Source organism: Camponotus vicinus, unplaced genomic scaffold (assembly GCF_025532165.1).
Source record: "Camponotus vicinus isolate PSW18456_S1 unplaced genomic scaffold, iyCamVici1.0 SCAF_2, whole genome shotgun sequence".
In the NCBI taxonomy this organism is placed as follows: domain Eukaryota; kingdom Metazoa; phylum Arthropoda; class Insecta; order Hymenoptera; family Formicidae; genus Camponotus; species Camponotus vicinus.
The window spans coordinates 22297404-22318741 of record NW_028141956.1 but is presented as its reverse complement, the minus strand read 5'-3'; the positions used below and the strand labels follow the sequence as shown (position 1 = coordinate 22318741).

Sequence of the window (21338 nt, the reverse complement as noted above, 5' to 3'; positions counted from 1 at the left end):
AAAAGAAAGATTAAAGAAGGAGAGAGAGAGACGACGATAACCAGAAGGGATAAAGGCTGCCTCACCCACGGTTTTTGACCCGTGGTTTTCCCGTGGGTCTTCGGGCGAATGCCGAGGCAGGGGTCTGAGGAGTTCTCTTGGGAGAACGGAGGGTCCACGGGAAGATACCCCCCCTCTGGCCTGAAGATTTTAGTCTTTAAAGGAAATTTGTGGAATCACTGGAGTCGTTTGGTCCCAAGAAGGTGTGTAGTTCGGTAACCTGGAACAGCAGTTCAGGGAGAATATGAAGACACATCGAGAACTATAATTCGATCAGATTCCTGAAGAAACTTGCCATTTTGTGATTGTCGGGACGACAATCTTTCGAAGAGGAGGGCAAGTGTTACGTCCCTGGTTTGAGTCGCGGTCGAGTCTGTCTTGAAAAAGGAAGATCTCGTTGTCAAGGAATTGTTGATGGAGCAGCCGTCATTTGAGTCTGGAGCCAGCTGTCAAGCTAAGCGGACGTGTTTCTATTTACGAGCCGTTGTATTATCTTTCCGAGTTATTGCTTGTGTTTCTGTGTTGCCTATTAAAGTTTCGGTGTTACAAAGAATCATGTTATTATTTACGAGTGCGCGAGTGTGTGCGCGAGCATGTACGCGAGTGCCGATCGTTGTGTCGCGCGATTCGAGATATATCGCTCCGCGGGCGCAACAATAGTCTCACCGTTGAACGAGCATTGTGCGAACGGCTATTTTTTACAAGATCCGTAACACGTCCACGGCCGAACTTGATAACGCGGACGCATAAATAGCGAGCGATTACGCCAGTTATAAACGGCGATTACTTCGCGCCGGGAGTCCGTAATTTCTCGGCACGCATAGATCGAAGATATCGATCATTCGACGCGCGTATCATACACACGCACACACACACACACACATACACTGTATCACCCATACACACACACGCACACTCACAACTGTACATCATACATTTAGCTACAATAAACACTGGTTACACACACACACCTATACATGATCGGATTATTTTATCTCCGCCACCTGGATCCGACGGCTATCCTTAAAATTAAGATTTCGCGGTATACGGGAAAACCGCACGTTACAATTTATTATATGTAAGTCCATCCTTTTCTTGATTTATTGTCATTGTCGGTTTCCATTTTTTGTTCTCTTTCTATCGTATTTAGACATGCTTCAACCTATAGTTGAGTAAGTAGAATAAAAACATCGACACAAAAATTCACACATATATATACAATTTTTACATATATACAAATATTGGCAACGAATATTACATCGCTAAAGCGCACTCGTGCAGGCATAAAATCCAGATTGACAAGATTTAGACAATATATCGACACATATGAACTTAATGAAGTTAATCAAATAGAATTAAAGGCGCGTTTAGAAAGAGCAGAAGAACTCCTGAGCGAATTTAATAATTGCCAGGATAAAATTAGAGATTTAGATATTGACGAAACATTAACTGATGAATTAAACGAGGAAAACACATCTTTTGAATCTCTTTATTTTCCTGCGATTGCAAAAGCGCGACAGTTATTAGTATCGGGAAATTCCCCCAATAATCCATTAAATGCGACGCAGGCAAATAATGAGATTACTCATCACAATGTAAAAATACCTACGATTGCATTGCCACAGTTCGATGGGAGTTACGAGAAATGGAATCATTTCTTTGATTTATTCAAAGCTCTTGTTCACTCAGATGCATCTCTATCAAATGTTCAAAAGTTTTATTATTTATAGTCCGTACTAAAGGATAAAGCAGCACAAGTTATACATTCACTCGAAGTCACAGGAGAAAATTATCCAATAGCTTTGGATTTATTAAAAAATCGGTTCGAAAACAAGCGGCTTACTACGAGACATCACGTTCGTGCTCTTCTTGACTTCTAGTTATCAAGGAGTCTGCAAGCGCTCTGCGTGCACTGTCCGACGAACTGTGCAAAAATTTAAGAGCTCTCAAGAATCTGGGAGAACCGGTAGAAACTTGGGATACATTGTTAGTCGAGATGGTAATAAGTAAATTAGATCCATTTACGAAACGCGAATGGGAACAAAAGGTAATTTCAGAAAACCTTTCTACGGTTGAACACCTAAAAACTTTTTTGTCAAACAGATGTCAAATTCTCGAGGCGGATCAACAAAAAAAGGAAATTAATAGTAAATCTCTAGATTCAAATTCAAAGCAAAGGTCTGATCATTCCACATCTCATTAAGTACTCAAGACAGAGATAACAAAATCAATTGTCTTATGTGTCAAGAAGATCACAGAATATATCAATGTCAAAAAATGCGCGATCTTACTGTTCAAGCGAGAATAAATGAAATCAAACGTCTTAATTTATGTTTAAATTGCCTTGGAAGAGGACATACAGTGAAAAATTGCAAAGCGGGAAGTTGTAAACAATGCAACAAAAAACATAATTCGTTATTGCATCTAGAGGATCGTTCGGACAGTGCACAGCAAAAGGCAAGCATCGGTCGAATAAATCATAATGAAAGCGTTAACATGACGAGGCTACGCCCTCAACAAATGAGAAGCATCCGATTTTTCTCTGGAGGCCTGCCCCGGCCCTATCTTAGGGTCCATCCGCCACTGTTATTTGGTACAGTGGGGATTTTAATATATACTAGAGGGATCTTGGGGGATGTGGTCACTCTACGGCGTTGTGCTCGTCGGTGCCGTTTCATACGGAAGGCCAGTCGGAAGCCAGCATGCACGCGAATACCTCCACCGGCACTTATTTGGTCAGCGAGCGAGCTTTCAGGGATCCTCCGTGGCAATCGGCATTGCATCCATCGAGTGAGATACCAACATCGCTCTGGAGTCGCATATCACTGTGTTAAAAAGCAGCATTAGGTGTGAGGTCTAGATAGCTCAGTGGTCTAGAGCAGTTGCCCGGAAAGCGAAAGACTCGGGTTCGATTCCCGATCCAGCCACTTGCGCCTCACATATTTTTCTAGTCTGTGAATATTGTTTTCTAGCAATTCCACAGGATATGCGTCAATGCCGTTGCCACGGATGGATTCTGTCGCTCGTTGATCAAATGGGCGTAAAGACACGTCCGACCTCCTCCCACATACATCCCTATCTTTCTCTGGAGTCCATATCAACTTGTAGTTTGAAACAACCATCACATGTTCTACTGTCAACGGCAATCGTATATGTTGAAGACAACGCGGGTCATAAAATAAAAGCTAGAGCCCTTTTAGACAATGGCTCACAGTCAAATTTTATGTCTCAGGCACTGTGTGATAAGCTGAATCTTCCAAAACGAAAAATTTGTCATTCAATTGGAGCAATAGCTCAATCCGTAACACACATTTCTGCAGCTACAAACGCTACCATTAAGTCAAGGTTTAACGCCTTTTCAATCAAATTATCATTTTCTATACTTAACGAAATCACGAATAAAATCCCGCTCATGACATTCGATGCGCAATCAGTCAAGATTCTAAACCATGTTATTTTAGCTGATCCGTCTTATCACATTCCGCAAAATGTAGATTTACTTTTAGGCGCTGGAGTATTTTGGGATCTAATTTGTGCAGAACAAATTCGAAATGGTAAAAATCAACCGGTCATGCAAAAAACAAAATTAGGATGGATAATCGGCGGCCCTTATACGGCTAAAATTCAACAAGCAATAACTCGAGAATTCTGTGGTTTCTCCAAGATAAATCATCTGCAAGATCAATTACAACGTTTTTGGAAGATTGAAGACATACAGACGGGTCAAGTTCATTCGCAAGAGGAATTGGCGTGTGGAAGGGATTTCCAGCAAACTCATAAAAGATTACCATCTGGGAGATTTAAAGTGCGACTCCCTTTTCGCGAGGACCCAAGTCAGTTGGGAGAGTCTTACGATAACGCTCTCAAGCGATTACGAGCAATAAAACGTAAATTCGCAAAATATCCACTCATAAAAGGTAGATATACGACATTCATGGAGGAATACGAAGCGTTAAAACACATGTGCAAAATTGAAGAAGATCCCAAAATAACGAAATGTTATTTGCCACATCATGCGGTGATGAATGAAGAAAAAAGCACGACAAAACTTAGAGTTGTGTTCGACGCCTCAAGTCGTACAACATCAGGGAAATCATTAAATGACATATTGATGGTAGGGCCAGTCATCCAACATGAGCTAGTAGACATCTTAGCACGCTTTCGACAACACGCATATGTGATGACAACGAACATAGTAAAGATGTACCGACAAATATCGGTCAACCCAGAAAATAGAAATCTTCAGAGGATTTTGTGGAGAGCGGATGTGAACGCACCTCCAGCAACTTATAGATTAAACACATTAACGTATGGAACTGGACCTTCCTCATTCCTCGCAACAAGATGTTTGGCACAATTATCTATCGAAAATGCCATCAAGTTTCCTGAAGCCAGTGAAATTATCAAGCGAGACTTTTACGTAGACGATCTCATAACAGGAGGATCTTCAGTTACAGAACTCCTACGAAGAAAAACAGATATTTTACAATCAGCATTATTTTCGTTACAAAAATAGAAATCGAATTCACGAACGGTATTTGTTACGAGATCATTCAATTCATATGACGCGCGCATCAACCGAACGGCCGGATTTTCCAACCGGTATCACCGCGCGGCGCCACTATCAGATATTAAAGGAGGAGGAGACGGAGTCAGCCTTCTGGTTTTCTTTGTTCCTCCTTCTTCTTCTCTTTGTTACGGCCGTGGCTAGTCACGGTTCTCGTGTGTGCAATATTAATTGATTTTATTGTGCAATAAGACTTTTCACAAAGGTGAGATTCTTCGAATCTCTTGATCGGTTCTCAATCATGAAGGTGACTATTAAAGCCGATCATCTATATCAACGAGCTCTTCTCAAATCATAAGATCAGTCACGAGAGAAAGCAACAGTAGAGTTTGACCATTCGGCCATCTTGATGCATAACACGACGAATGGACTAAGTGACATACACAATATCAGTCAATTTTATCATTTACAAGTTGGATTACACATTTCACATTTAGTATCTCTAACTCAAGTAATTCAGGTAACTCATACGTTAACAAGAAATTTGAATATCCATTGTGAAGTATATTGATTTGTTTTTAATTACTATTTTCTAAGCAAAGACATAATTTGATACTTGGGATCATGTGTCAAGTCGTTGAATGATTATTTATACTCATTAATAAATTGAACACTTACTCGTCACTCTACTTAGTTAAGTCTTATTATTAATATTTGATTATTTTTATACGTATTATTGTCTTTTCTTTTTCTTTATTGTTGTCTAGTGAATATTGCGTTTATCAAACCACTCAATTCAAAGAATTAGATATACGTAAATTTTTTTTATATTGTATGATTTTATTTTATTTGAATATCTTATTTGTATGACTAAAACCTTGTATTATTTGTCTGTATTTGTTGCAGTTGTAAGATCCCTTATATTTTCTCCTTCTCTTAAATTAACAAACTAAATTAGGTAATTATTACTCTTTACACAGTTACTATTGCCGTAACATAATTTTTGGTCCTTCGAGCCGGATCTAGTCCGAATACAGTGCAATCTGAGGGAGAGTTATAATTGCCATCATATCTAATCTTCATCAAATACTTCACAATGAGGATTTCTCACATACAAGGTCGCCTGGAACAACAACACTCTTTAAGCACGCTCATCGTTCAATCTTTAGAAAATTTCAGTAAAATTCCAACAGCTGATCTCACATCCCGTGTGATTAATGCTCGCTTAACGTCACTCAATGATAACTGGGACAAATTCTCAATAATCCATGATGCTATTATGATATCAATTAATCAGCTTAGCGCTTCTGATCAAGGACTCATACGGAGTCATACTTACTTTACTGACAATATCCACTCTGTGACTTACGAACGTTATTTAGAGTGTCTTGACAGAATGAACTCTCATCTTGATTCAGAAGAACAATTGAGAGAAGGCACGTCATCGACTCAATCTCTGTCTCAGTCCACAGCAAACCAATTATCAGTCTTTCATCACACAAGACTACCTCGGATCGATCTTCCTAAATTTAATGGTGCGCCATCGGAGTGGCTGTCGTTTAAGGACTTATTTTCATCTATTATCATCAGAAATACTACGCTCAGTTCTGTGGAAAAATTGCAATATTTAAAAGCCAGTTTGACAGGTACGGCATCTCATTTATTGAAAAATACTGCATTAACAGCAGATAACTTTCAACAGGCCTGGAACGATCTTATTTCCTTTTATGAAAATAAACGCCTTTTGGTCAACGCTGCCATACAAGCTTTACTGTCGTTGAGAAGAATGACAAGGGAATCAGCAACGGATCTTGAATACTTATATACAAATCTTATGCAAATTTTTAGAACATTAGAGACGTTACAACGCCCGTGGACAAATGGGATGATTTCCTTGTATTTTTAGCTGTACAACGCTTAGACTCTGACTCTGTTAGAGCGTGGGAACAACATCTAGGTTCTGCCAAAGAACCGCCTACGTGGAAACAATTTTGTGAATTTTTAGTCACGCGATTACTCTCCTTGCAAGCCTTTGAGAAATCTCGCGGTATTAAGACGAAAGCACAACAAAACACCTTGAAATCACACTTTCAAGCTAAGAATCAGGACATTGGTGACAAGTCTTCATCTTCATGTGTCATCTGTTCTTCCAAGCACTATCTAGGTGGATGTCCACAATACATATCAAGAACTACTCAACAATGTTACTCAATCCTCACAAAACACGGACGCTGTTATAATTGCTTGGGAGCTCATCGAGTTTCAGATTGTCGTTCAACTAAACGGTGCATAAAGTGTGGTCGAAAACATCATACCACCATTCATAAACAAATCAGCTTAGATAAGGAAAACCATCTTGATTCAACAAAAGCTACTGCACCACAGGAGACTGTCACAAAAGCTGGTTCTTCTCAAGTCTTACATTTGAATACTAATTCAGATCATGCTACCTCATGTGTGTTGTTAGCAACAGCTCAAGTTGTCATCATCAATCAGAAAGGAAGTACCTCACAGATCAGAGCATTAATTGACCAAGGCTCAGAGGTTACTTTAATAACAGAAAGAGTAGTTCAGACTTTAAGGCTTCCTGGGTCGCAATCATGGATTCCTTTGGTTGCAGTTGGAGGACAGTCGTCTTGTAAAACGCATGGCTTCACATCATTCAAGATGTCTGCTATTTATGAAAACGCGGAACAACTTGAATTGTCAGCACATATTCTAACCAAGCTTACCAACGCAATTCCTTCGGTTCAAATTGATATGCAACACTGGCAACATCTTAACGGATTAACTTTGGCAGATCCTCATTTTCTACAACCATTATCTGTTGATATGATAATTGGAGCTGATGTATACCACCAGATCATCCGTGAGGGGTTAAAGAAAGGACCAATTGACTCTCCTATCGCACAGCTTACTGCCTTTGGGTGGATTATTTCTGGCCCGATTTCGGCAAAACGAACATCATTATTGGTCAAGAGTTACCATGTCTCTATGGATCAACAATTGTATGATGTGCTCCGTAAGTTTTGGGAACTAGAGGAAGTATCTATCAATAAGAGTTCCTCCCTATCACCAGAAGAGCAAGATTGCGAGAAACATTTTCAAGACACACACTCAAGAGACCCACAAGGTCGTTACGTGGTATGTCTACCGTTTAAGAAACCTGTTAAAGAGTTAGGTAATTCACGACATAAAGCTTCACGGATGTTGACATCTCTATGGAATAAATTCAAATCAGATATAATTTACGCTCACGCTTATTGAAAATTCATGACTGAATATAAAGATCTACATCATATGAGGTTGATAGACGACACTCAACCTGAACCTCAACCCAATTTTTACTTACTTCATCATGGCGTGTGGAAAGAAAATAATACGACTACCAAGCTTAGAGTTGTATTTAATGGATCAAGCCGTACAACATCAAGAATTTCTCTTAATGATATTCTTCATACGGGTCGTAAATTACAACTCGAATTACTAGACGTACTTATATGGTTTAGACAGTTTTGATATGTCTTTTCAACAGATATCGAAAAGATGTATCGCCAGATCAATGTCCATCCAAAGGACTGGAAACACCAGCGAATATTATGGTCAACGTTGGAAGATCATTTCGATACATACGAATTGACAACAGTAACGTACGGAATGGCTTGCGCTCCGTACTTAGCACTCCGTACAATCCTGCAACTGGTGGAAGATGAGAAAATGAATTATCCTCTCGCCATTCCTTGCCTCACTAAAGGCAGATATGTGGACGATGTGTTTGGAGGAGCAGAATCACCTGAAGCGGTGAAGGCACAAATCGTACAATTAAATCAGCTATGCATGGCAGGCGGATTCCAATTGCAGAAATGGACAAGTAATTTGGATTCAATACTTGATTCACTACCAAGAAATATCCGAGATAATGAATCATCCAAGTTCATCGATCGAAATTCTTGTGTCCAAGCTCTTGGGTTAAAATGGCAGCCACAATCTGATACGTTTCATTTTATCTTCAATTCTCCAACAAGTCATTCCATTACTAAACGAGCTGTGTTGTGTCTTATAGCAAAATTATTCGACCCATTCGGTTTATTATCACCTATCATTATCAAAGCTAAAATTCTTATAGAAGAATTACGGACTCAAAAGTTAGACTGGTGATCCATTACCAACTTATAATGCCGACAAATGGGTCACATTTTTGAGAGAGTTAACAGACATTAATTTCATTAGCATTCCGCGATGGATTGGAAGTAAACCAAATCATCATATTCAAATTCATGGCTTTTGCGATGCCTCTCAGCAGGCATTTGCAGCTTCGGTTTACCTCCGAACAACTAATGTTGAAACAAATTCCACTACTATGTTGATCGTATCAAAAACTAAAGTAGCACCGTTAAAAAGACTGACCATACCAAGACTAGAATTATCTGGTGCAGTACTGTTTACTAAGTTAATCTCTCATATCCTTGAAGTTTTAGATCTCAAAGGAGTCTCAGTGTTTTTCTGGACGGATTCCTCAGTAACGTTAACGTGGATAAACGGACCTGCATCAAAATGGAAAGATTTCGTTCAAAATAGAGTAGTCTATATCCAAGAGACTCTACCACAAGCAAGGTGGAGATTCATATCTGGAAAAGAGAACCCAGCCGATATTGCTACGAGAGGAGTGTCTCCTTCACAGTTGAGCAATTTTACCTGCTGGTGGGAAAGACCCACGTGGCTTTCTCAATCCCCCGACACTTGACCTGTTGAATCTTACATCGTCTCGACATCAGATAATTTAGAAGAGCGTCCAACTCAGGTTACTACAGTAACATCCTGTCAGAATTTACAACCTTGGGATTTACTGGCACGATATTCAGATCTCAAGAAATTGCTACGCATTACAGCTATGTGCATGAGAGCCGCGGCGCGATTTAGACAGTCAGTTTCACTGACAAATCCATTAACCGTTTATGAGATCGACAAAGCACGGATGTTTTGGATTAAACACATTCAACAAATATACTTCAAGCAGGAAATTAACGTTCTCTCTCAAGGCGCTACGTTACACAAGTCCAGTCCGTTGATTCGCCTCATACCTTTTTTAGATACAAACGACCTTCTACGAATTGGGGGACGTCTTCAACATTCGAGCTTACCTGAAGATTCTAAGCACCTCCTAATATTACCCAAACAGTCACTACTTACTGGTTTAATTATTTCAGATGCACATTTGAAAACCCTACATGGAGAGACGCAAATCACTTTGACATATCTTCGACAAAATTATTGGATAGTAGGAGGTCGGATTCCAGTAAAGTCCTTCATCCTTAAATGCATTATCTGCACAAGGTACAGACAGAAAAGAGCACAGCAGATTATGGGCCAACTTCCAACGAAAAGAGTCAATCCTACAATACGTCCATTCCTAAATTCTGGTGTGGACTATGCAGGGCCATTTTCTATCAAGACCTGGAAAGGAAAAAATGCACGACAGTACAAGGCCTATATAGCCGTATTTGTTTGCTACTCAACCTCTGCTTTTTACCTTGAATTAGTGACAGACTATTCTACAGACGCCTTCATTGCGGCGTATAAACGTTTCGCAGCTAGACGAGATATATGTTCAACACTTTCAAGTGATTGCGGCACTAATCTGATTGGAGCTGACAAAGAACTACGGAACTTGTTTTCGTCCTCATCGAAAGAGTCAGAGAAGTTATCAACATTACTCGCAAACGATGGTACACAGTGGATTTTTAATCCACCAAGCGCTCCCCATTTTGGAGGAAAGTGGGAGGCTACAGTCAAATCGGTTAAGTATCATCTCAAACGCATCGTAGGCAATCAGCTCCTCACTTACGAAAAAATGACCACCTTGTTAACACAAATAGAGGCAGTTCTCAATTCGAGACCCTTGAGCCCTCTCTCAGATGATCCTGAGGATCTCTCAGCATTAACACCAGGCCACTTTTTAGTTGAAGGTGCTCCCACAATCATACCTGAATCTATGTTAAACACTGTTAACTGTTCTAGGTTGTCTAGATGGCAGTTACTTAGACAAATGCTGGACACGTTCTGGTCACGGTGGTCGAAGGAATGTCTCCAGAGATTTCACGATGTATCCAAATGGAACAAACCAGTACCATCTCTGAAAAAAGATTCACTTGTTCTGGTTGTGGATGAACGGTATCCGCCATCTAAGTGGCCTCTCGGCCGAATTATAGACGTTCATCCCGGAGCAGATGGGCACGTTAGAGTTATTACAGTCCGCACGCAGACGTCTGTACTCAAACGTCCTATCGTAAAGCTGTGCCCATTACCTATCGAACGAACAGAATCTTGAGTCATATTCGTTAACCCCGGTCAACGAAGGCAGGCGGGGAATGTTACGAGATCATTCAATTCATATGACGCGCGCATCAACCGAACGGCCGGATTTTCCAACCGGTATCACCGCGCGGCGCCACTATCAGATACTAGAGGAGGAGGGGACGGAGTCGGCCTTCTGGTTTTCTTTGTTCCTCCTTCTTCTTTTCTTTGTTACGGCCGTGGCTAGTCACGGTTCTCGTGTGTGCAATATTAATTGATTTTATTGTGCAATAAGACTTTTCACAAAGGTGAGATTCTTCGAATCTCTTGATCGGTTCTCAATCACGAAGGTGACTATTAAGGCCGATCATCTATATCAACGAGCTCTTCTCATATCATAAGATCAGTCACGATAGAAAGCAACAGTAGAGTTCGACCATTCGGCCATTCGACTATTCTTGATGCATAATGTTAAGAATTAAGCCGAAGCAAAAAAGTTACGTTACCCGCAATTATATTTTGGCACGTCAGTGACGTATAGAAGGCAAGCACCGCCGGCAAATCGCGAGCTCTATACTTGCCGTCACCTAGCGCCTATCGCATCACACCGATACGCCACTGGCGTATCGGTGACGCCAATCATGGGCAGCCACCGCGAATTGCCTAAAAGAGCCCGCGATAACAATTTTGTCCTCTGAGAATGATCAAAACGGCAAATCATGACAATAAAAAATATAATCGGAAATACGTTATTTTCATAAAAAATCCAGATCGTTCTTGAAGGACAAAGCCTATATAAACGCAGCCTCAAAAATCGAGCACTCACTTCCAAAAGTATCACGGCTAGAAAACACGTAATCTCGTTGCTCGCGATTTTTCGAATATTCAGTTCCGTTGCTAGCGGATTTTTATCAGGTGCTCGCTGATTTATATTGCGGTATCGCGATACGCAAATCGCATGAACGAAAGACGTTATTATTTAATCTTTTTTTGTAAATAATTCTTATTCTATTAAAGTGTTACGTTCTATAAAATTAAGCGCGACTCAGCTGACTATTCTTTGTCTCCTCTTCGATTCCTCTCGACTCACTCGCTCCCGCGTTCTCTAAGCTCCCTCACAACGAGCTATTTCGAGCACATAACACGACGAATGGACTAAGTGACATACACAATATCAGTCAATTTTATCATTTACAAGTTGGATTACACATTTCACATTTAGTATCTCTAACTCAAATAATTCAGGTAACTCATACGTTAACAAGAAATTTGAATATCCATTGTGAAGTATATTGATTTGTTTTTAATTACTATTTTCTAAGACAAAGACATAATTTGATACTTGGGATCATGTGTCAAGTCGTTGAATGATTATTTATACTCATTAATAAATTGAACACTTACTCGTCATTCTACTTAGTTAAGTCTTATTATTAATATTTGATTATTTTTATAATATTATTGTCTTTTCTTTTTCTTTATTGTTATCTAGTGAATATTGCGTTTATTAAACCACTCAATTCAAAGAATTAGATATACGTAAGTCTTTTTTATATTGTATGATTTTATTTTATTTGTATATCTGATTTGTATGACTAAAACCTTGTATTATTTGTCTGTATTTGTTGCAGTTGTAAGATCCCTTATATTTTCTCCTTCTCTTAAATTAACAAACTAAATTAGGTAATTATTACTCTTTACACAGTTATTGCCGTAACAGTATTAGATGAAGGAGAAGACAGCAACACGTCAAGTGTCTGTACGATCGGCGAAGAGACGAAAATCCTAGGGTTACGATGGAGCACGGATCACGACCGGCTGCACTACAAGGTATCTATCACCAATCAAGGACAAAGACCAACAAAACGAGCAATTCTATCATTCGTCGCACAATTATTTGACCCTCTTGGATTTATTGGGCCGACAACGATTAAGGTCAAGATTCTTCTCCAACATTTATGGCAATTACAACTAGGCTGGGATGAAGGCCTTCCAATGGACATCAAGGTGGATGAAATATCAAAAAAGCCTCGCAGCAGTAAATCAAATCACAGTACCACGACATGTACTATGCATTGATCCTAATTATATTGAATTACATGGATTTTGCGACGCTTCTACCGTAGCTTATGGAGCATGTATATACTTAAAATCAACAGATTCCTTAGGTGTCACCAGCGTTCATTTGTTGTGTGCGAGATCACGTGTAGCCCCGCTGAAGCCAACTACATTGCCCCGTTTGGAATTGTGTGGAGCTCTGTTACTTTCTCAACTATACAAAAAGATGAAAACTGCACTAACAATTGAAATCAACAGTACGCATTTCTGGTGCGATTCTAGCGTGACACTTGCATGGATAAGTGGCCAACCATATCAATGGAAGGAGTTTGTACGTAACAGGGTAACAGAGATTCAAGACACAACTGACAAGAGTCGTTGAAAACATGTAAGATCCGAGCACAATCCTGCGAATGTTATATTACGTGGAAGTAATCCTAATCAGCTAATCAAGTCTACTCTTTGGTGGTCCCGAGTGGCTCAAAAATGACGAATCAAATTGGCCTATCTCCGCATGCCCGCCGGTTCATGAAGTAAGAACATCTTCCTTCTCATTTCCCACCACAGTGACACTTGAAGAGTTTTTCACGAGATATTCGTTTCTGCGAAAGTTACAGCGCATAATCGCGCATATATTTCGTTTTAGTAGCAATATGAAGGCCTCAATTACGAAAAACAAACTCCAAACTGGACCTCTAACTATCAAAGAATTACAACACGCAATTAACATGCTCGTTAAACTCGTACAACGACATTCATTTAAGCAAGAAATCAACGATTTAAAAAACAGACGAGTTGTTAACCCAAGGAGTCGTCTCTTCGACCTTCACCCGTTTATTGATGAAGATGAAATTATAAGGGTCGGTGGACGTTTGAGAAACGCTCCGCTATCGTACAAAAAACGATTTCCGATTATCCTACCTACGAAACATCCGTTAACGAAATTAATTATATTGCATTTTCAGCATCGAAATTTACATGCCGGACCGTCGGCTCTATTGGCCTCAATACGTGAACAATACTGGATAATTTCTGCGCGAGGTACGATTTGTAGTGTTTTAAGAAAATGCGTCACTAGTTTTAGGTTGCGACCTGTTAGTCCGACACAATTAATGAGGAACTTGCCTGCGGATCGAATTACTCCTCGTAGGCCTTTTTCAAATGTAGGCGTTGATTATGCGGGTCCATACACGATCAGGGTATCGCAAAATAAAATCACAAAGACTTATTTATGTTTGTTTGTTTGTTTAGCAACCAAAGCTGTTCACCTTGAAATAGTCTCCGATATGACTACCTCAGGATTTTTAAATTCACTTAAGCGATATGTAGCACGCTGAGGTCGATGCAAGACTATTTACTCCGATAACGGTACAAATTTTGTGGGTGCCAATAATGTTATGCAACAATTCGGTAACTTACTAGCAAGTAAAGCCCATCAAGAAAAGGTAACAAATTACGCTGCAGATCAGTCAATAGAATGGAAATTTATTCCACCGCACTCTCCACATGTAGGAGGGCTGTGGAAATCTGCAGTAAAATCTGCAAAGACACATGCTAAAGCCGTGATCGGAGATACTAGTCTCAGTTTCGAAGAACTACACTATATTTTGTCAGATTGAAGCATGTCTAAATTCGCGCCTTCTGGTCCCACTTTCGTCGGATCCTAGCGAGCTCGAGGTGCTCACGCCTGAGCATTTTTTAATTGGTTCCTCTTTATCTGCATTTCCTGAAAATGATGTTTCAGATGTACCCTCGAATCGCTTGACTCGTTATGAGCTTATTACCAAGATGCAGCAGGATTTCTGGCATCATTAGTCGCGAAAATATGTTACACAATTACAGCAGAGAACAAAATGGAAATCTGAAAATGTTAATGAAAACGTCAAGGTCGATGCTATGGTGTTAATACGTGACATTACACCTCCACTTCAATGGCGTTTGGGCAGAATAACCGAAGTTCCTTTCCTGGAAAGGATGGATTAATTCGTACTGTTACTATAAAAACTTAAACCGGAATTATCCAAAGAACATTACCAAAGATATGCGTTCTACCTATTGAAGAATCTTAGCTTTATTTATATTGGAACATGTTTATGTTTTTATTGAAAGTCCAGCCTTTCAAGCCCGCCGATGTATGCGCCGTTTGTGGCTCATGTAATAAATTATTGATTTTTTTCTTTATAAGCATTTATATTCCTAGGATAAGTTATTGAGCGTATGATGATAAAGATGTACGTTTAAGACGCTCCTGTATTACGCAATAATTACCTACATGACCGCAAGAAGCGCCAGAATTGTACAAGTTAAGATGGCGAAAAAGACAAGAGTGGCATTGTTTTTTAGTCTCGCTCTCTCAGTTTTCTATTAAGAATAAATTATTGATAATATAGACAAGGTGAATTGACTACTGTTTTTCCCGACCTTATAGTATTGGTTGGTCTCGAGGCCTCTATCGAGTTATCCCGGCAACATCCCGTGTCGCTCCCGGCACAACAGTACATAATGCTTTATTAATTATTATTTTTTTAACTTTCTGTTTGCTTTGTTGCTTGGTTTTGTTTGTGGGAATGCGTGTTGCTCTGTTCTTTTTTATTATTTCAGATCTCCACCGCTTGTGCTTTTGGACATTATAAAGTTGCAAAATTAATAATTATTTGGTTTTGCTTTTTCGGGGTCACCGCAGTATATTTATACATTCTTTGCTTGTACCATCGGAATGAACGATTTCGACGAATTTTTGTGTCGTTTTTTACACACGACTCCGATCTGCGTTTTGGAGCGCTGGTGAGTGACGCGCGGCCCCTCGAACATTTCCAATGTGGTTAAGCAATTTTCCTTTACAAAACTTAATTTATATAATTTCTATTTATATAATTTCTTAATTTATTAATAATTTACTTAATTTATATAATTTCTATTTATATAATTTTTATTATTATAATTTCATTCGATTGTAGTGTCCAAAAATTTTTAACATTGTATGATAGCGATTCGACATTATTACATCGGACATTGTACTGACTGCGTTTTTTGTATATTATTGTATGATTTTTGTCGTTTTCGGCATTGAGAATGATCCAGAGAGGATCGAAACGTCTACGCTTTTATTTACTCTGAACTTTGATTTAATGTCTTTATGTCCCTTTTTGAAGAATATTCGATGTGTTATTTATGATTACTTAATTTTGCATTATTAATTTGTTATTTTGTAGCTTATTTGTGTCGAACTTCAACGCTTTTGGTTCATATTAGCCTTTTGAATGAGTTTTTATTGATTTTTATCCAACAAACCACTTGATATATTTCCTCATAGGTCACAGTATATACAGTAGCGCAACTTCCTGTCGGCACCTTTGATTTCAGTGTTGGCCAAAACGGAGTGCGCATGCGCGAAATAAGTAAGTTGATCAGTAACGCCATCTGAACTTCTATCTCACTTACTCTTTCGTATTCATTCTGCTCTCTCTCTCTCTCTCTCTCTCTCTCTCTCTCTCTCTCTCTCTCTCTCTCTCTCTCTCTCTCTCTCTTTAGCTCATGATACAATATTAATTCAAAATGTATTTTAATGTTATATTTTAATTTTATTTTAATGTATTTGAATTTTAAATTTTAAAAAATATATAGAAATAAATTATTAATAATATATCTAAAAAAGAAAAACATCAAATAAAAAAATAAATAATTGTTATAAACGAAATATATTACATGTAATAAAAAATAGAAAGTAAACAAATAAAATATATAAAAAATGTTAAATACTTTTATTCTCAAGAAAATAGAAATTATAATTATTAAACTATATAATATTATAATATAATTATATTACATAATCAATTATATTAAATAATTAATATATGAAATTAAAGTACACCTATACAGCACAGAAGCTTGCATCAACATTGCTGGAATGTTACAACATTGCACATAGCAGTGTAATACTGCAGAAATATTGCAGAGACATTATTTTGTAATATTACTTTGGCAATGTTGCAGCAACATTTTAACATAGCGAAAATGTATAACATGTGTTTCTTTACTTGCTGCTATGTGGCGACACCAAACTTAACTAACTCGTATTCGAATTTTCATCTAAAGTGGATATAAGGCCTACAAAGGACTAATGTAGTAATTATATTTTTTGTCTTGTGTCAGTTAAATTTCTGATAAACTGACTTGATTTATTTAATATTCTGAATCCTAATAAGGGATCTAGATCATTAAACAAATAATTTGTTTAATAATCTAGATCTCTCGTTGGGATTCAGAATATTAAACAGATTTTTCTTCATTGAATCGGTAAATGGGAAATAATTCATTTATTGCACGTATTAAAATATTCTGGCACCGAGTGTATGTAAAATAATTGTATGTATATTATTGAGATAAATATTTAATAAGACACATTTGATAAAAAACACTAATAGATATTTTTATTCAAAGGCGGTAAATGTTTTTTTTCCTATCTTTCTTAAACATTTCTTTATATTTTCAAAGTTTATTTATTAAATTTAAAACGGTCTACATTTGCAATAGCAAAACGCGTTTTAATATTGCAAATACGTTGCACCGTAACTTACAATCTTACATTGTAATATTTCTGAGGACGGACATTTCAACGTTGCTGCAAGCTTGCAGTAATGTTGCAGAAACATTTCGCAACTTCTATGCAATATTACAATGTTTCAATGTTAGGTCTATGCAACGTTTTTGCAATCTTTCGGTGCTGTATGGGCAGTTATACTAATTACAATTATACTAATATATTTCCGTTTTTGCTTTCTCTCACACATTTAAATGCCCAATTAAATGTCTACCTGTCATTACTCTATATTTTTTAACTTTAAACAATAAAATATTTATTTATACATGCTTATGTATATTTTATGTATATGTATAATATATTAGTATAATTGTACTTTAATTTCATATATTAATTATTTAATATAATTGATTATGTAATATAATTATATTATAATATTATATAGTTTAATAATTATAATTTCTATTTTCTTGAGCATAAAAGTATTTAACATTTTTTATATATTTTATTTTTTTACTTTCTATTTTTTATTACATGTAATATATTTCGTTTATATCAATTATTTATTTTTTTTATGTTTTTCTTTTTTAGATATATTATTAACAATTTATTCTATATGTTTTTTAAAATTTAAAATTAAAATACATTAAAATAAAATTAAAATAACATTAAAATACATTTTGAATTAGGGTGCGTTCCGAATTACGCATGAAGCGCGTAGACTGCATAGAAAATCGTTCCGATTTAACCAATGCGCGCATTGGTAGCGCTTTAGTAGCGCTGAGAATTCTCTAGATTGTACTAATCGTACTAAATTCTTAGCACTCCTTCCAGACTTCCAGCACATTGACTGCCTCTACTCTCGACTTGAGGCAGTTGATGCGTTGATGCGTTTATGCGATTTATGAGTTTCATGCGTAATTCGGAACGCAATAACGGATAACAGATTCTTTGTGACGATGAAAAAACAACAATTATATGAATTTCCAGTTTTAATTGAAGAGACTAATGAAATAATAACTTTGTTTTTAAATAAAAATGATATGGAGAAAGCAAGCCAAGCTAATATTAATATATTATTTTACCTTGATTTATTATTTTATTATTTTATTTTATTTATATTTATTATTTATTTGTATTTATATTTATTATTATTAATATTTATTAATATTTATGTTTATTATTATTTATTTATTTATATTTATATTTATATTTATTTATATTTATTATTTATTTTTTATTTTATTTGTATTTATTATTTTATTCTATTTTCATTTTTTTTTATTATTTTACCATTTTAAAATCGTATTAGCGCACAGAATGCACAGATACCGTTCCGAATAATTAAAGCGCTTCATGCGCATTGATAAAACGGAACGATTTTGAAGCGCTGCGCAACAGTAATGTAGTCTATGCGTTACATGCGTAAATCGGAACGCACCCTTAATATTGTATCATGAGCTAAAGAGATAGAGAGAGAGAGAGAGCAGAATGAATACGAAAGAGTAAGCGAGATAGAAGTTCAGATGGCATTACTGACCAACTTACTTATTTTGCGCATGCGCACTCCGTTTTGGCCAACACAAAATCGGGAGAGTTGCGCTACTGTATATACTGTGCATAGGTATATAGTCAAAGCTCGAAAGTCATTGTAGCGGAGGCTTACTCCGGATCTCGAGCCTTCCCGGTTGTCGCTTAAGCGGACTGCAGGTGCTCTCTCGACCTTCCTCTTGAACAGAGGTCTGGTGGTTTCTCCTCCCAAATCTGCCCTTATGATCTTTACTAAAAAAGGGATCAACCCCCTGAATTTCTCTATTTCCTTAGAGAACATTAACATTTACCCCGTACCTTCTTGCAGGTTTCTGGGGATTTTCTTGGAGCCCCATCTAACAGGCCAACTCCACGCTAAACATATCATTAATAAATGCGGAAAGCTGGCCAACATTATTAAATTCCTTAGGGGAGTATGATGGGGTTCCAACCCTAAAACATTGTTAAATATATACAAAGCCATGATCAGGGGAACCTCCGACTACACCTCTTTCCTCTTCCCGTTCCATAATAAGAGTCTCACGGAGAGCCTAAAGCGTATTTCGCGTAGAACTTTGATATACTGCATCAGCCTTAGGCGTTCCACACCATGCAATGTTGTATATGCTGAATCTAGTGTCGGTCCCGCCCATTTTAGGTCGGATCTACTAGCTCACAAATTTATATTCAAATCATTTGCCACAAGACCCAATATCTTAATTGATAAACTTTAGAATCTTTACTTTGCTCATATTGATTCTGGTTTTCGTTCTGATTTGTTCAATAAAGTCCCTCTATACTGCGCCTATCGCTTTGTAAAGGACTACAAATTCAGAGTTGCTGTATTTACCAGGGTTCCGTTGTTCTTGTTCTCTTACGAAACTTCAGTCTTCGTCCCTAGAGCAAAGCTGCCAGATCTTCTCCGCAAGCAACATGCAACGCGCAGTGGAGGGAGTAACGGAGATGTGAGCGTAAGCGTACGTGTGAGCTCGGCGCTTCGGCTAGCTTCGGATAGAAGAAGAGGACAGAATACAGTTTTCTGTCTCCTTCTTATCAAGCAGGCAACGAAAGCGACGGGCGACGCGCGACGCTGCTCGCTCCTCAATATCTCGATACATGCTCGATATGTTTCTGTTACAGCTTTTCTTTATGTTTTATATTTTTGTTACAACTGTGTGGTAAATATGTATAAATATATATATATATATATATATATATATATATATATATATATATATAAACGTATAATATATTTAAAAAAAAAATATATATATATATATATATATATATATTATAAATATATTATTTATATATACATATTTATACATATTTACCACACAGTTGTAACAAAAATATAAAACATAAAGAAAAGCTGTAACAGAGAAACATATCGAGCATATATATATATATATATATATATATATATATATATATATCGATATGTTTCTCTGATACAGCTTATATATATATATATATGCCATACCACCCATGAGGTATCACCAATGGCGCGTTAGGTTTTTCATGTGGACCTTCGCTTGAAGCCCTATTATGCCACATTGCATTATTTTGTTATATTTTAAATATGGTGTCTGTTATACAGACAAGATATTTTTTATAATCTAGTTTTTTCAAGTATGGTGTCTGTTAGACAGACAGACAGACAGACAGACACACACACACACACACACACACACACACACACAAAAGATGTTTTTCATATTCTTGCTTTCTACAAGTATGGTGTCTGTTATACAGACAAGATATTTTTTATATTCTTACTTCTTACAAGTATGGTGTCTGTTAGACAGCAGACAGACAGACACACACACACACACAAGATGTTTTTTTATATTCTTGCTTTCTGCAAGTATGGTGTCTGTTAGACAGACAAGATGTTTTATACAAGCGTAATGTCTTTAATAAATTTATTATTAATGAGATGAGGGGCCAGCTATGTCAGTATCTGCAGCATGTAATCTTAAAATACTTTTATTTTTCTTAGTAGCGGTAGCATATAATTTATCCGCTGACATAAGAGATAAATGCTTTTTATCAATTTTCATTTTTATAGCTGTTTCGCCCCTCGTTTTTAATGCCGATTTAAATACACAAATAGCATTTACAGTAGTTGACAAAAAACTGTTACGTTTTTTCGTTTTTAAATTATTCAAAAGAGAAAACATTCTTTCCGGATCGGCATTTGAATTTGGAAGAGATCTTATAGTACTTATAACCTTTTTTAAATTGGGATATTTAGCAAAATTATTATGTTGATTTTGTAAAATTTTTTTCCACATGCTGTCGAAATTTAATTTGGAAAAGCTTTGTTTTTCTTCTATTGTAAAATCTAATGGTAAAGCAATCCATTCT

General features: G+C 37.1%; 2 protein-coding genes across 2 annotated transcripts; both read left to right on the top strand.

The window, feature by feature from the left end:
• The first annotated feature begins 5642 nt into the window (after positions 1–5642).
• LOC145967205 (uncharacterized) lies at positions 5643–8704 on the top strand. The gene is made up of 4 exons (XM_083091861.1): positions 5643–6293; positions 6395–7727; positions 7836–7967; positions 8082–8704. Exons 1-4 carry the CDS (start codon positions 5643–5645, stop codon positions 8702–8704), a joined length of 2739 nt encoding a protein of 912 aa, XP_082947987.1.
• A 1693-nt stretch (positions 8705–10397) lies between these two features.
• Positions 10398–14713, top strand: LOC145967204 (uncharacterized). Its single transcript, XM_083091860.1, has 7 exons — positions 10398–10832; positions 12524–12905; positions 12967–13225; positions 13545–13758; positions 13864–14097; positions 14248–14430; positions 14513–14713. The coding sequence occupies exons 1-7, from the start codon at positions 10398–10400 to the stop codon at positions 14711–14713; spliced, it is 1908 nt and encodes a 635-aa protein (XP_082947986.1).
• Positions 14714–21338: the final 6625 nt, after the last annotated feature.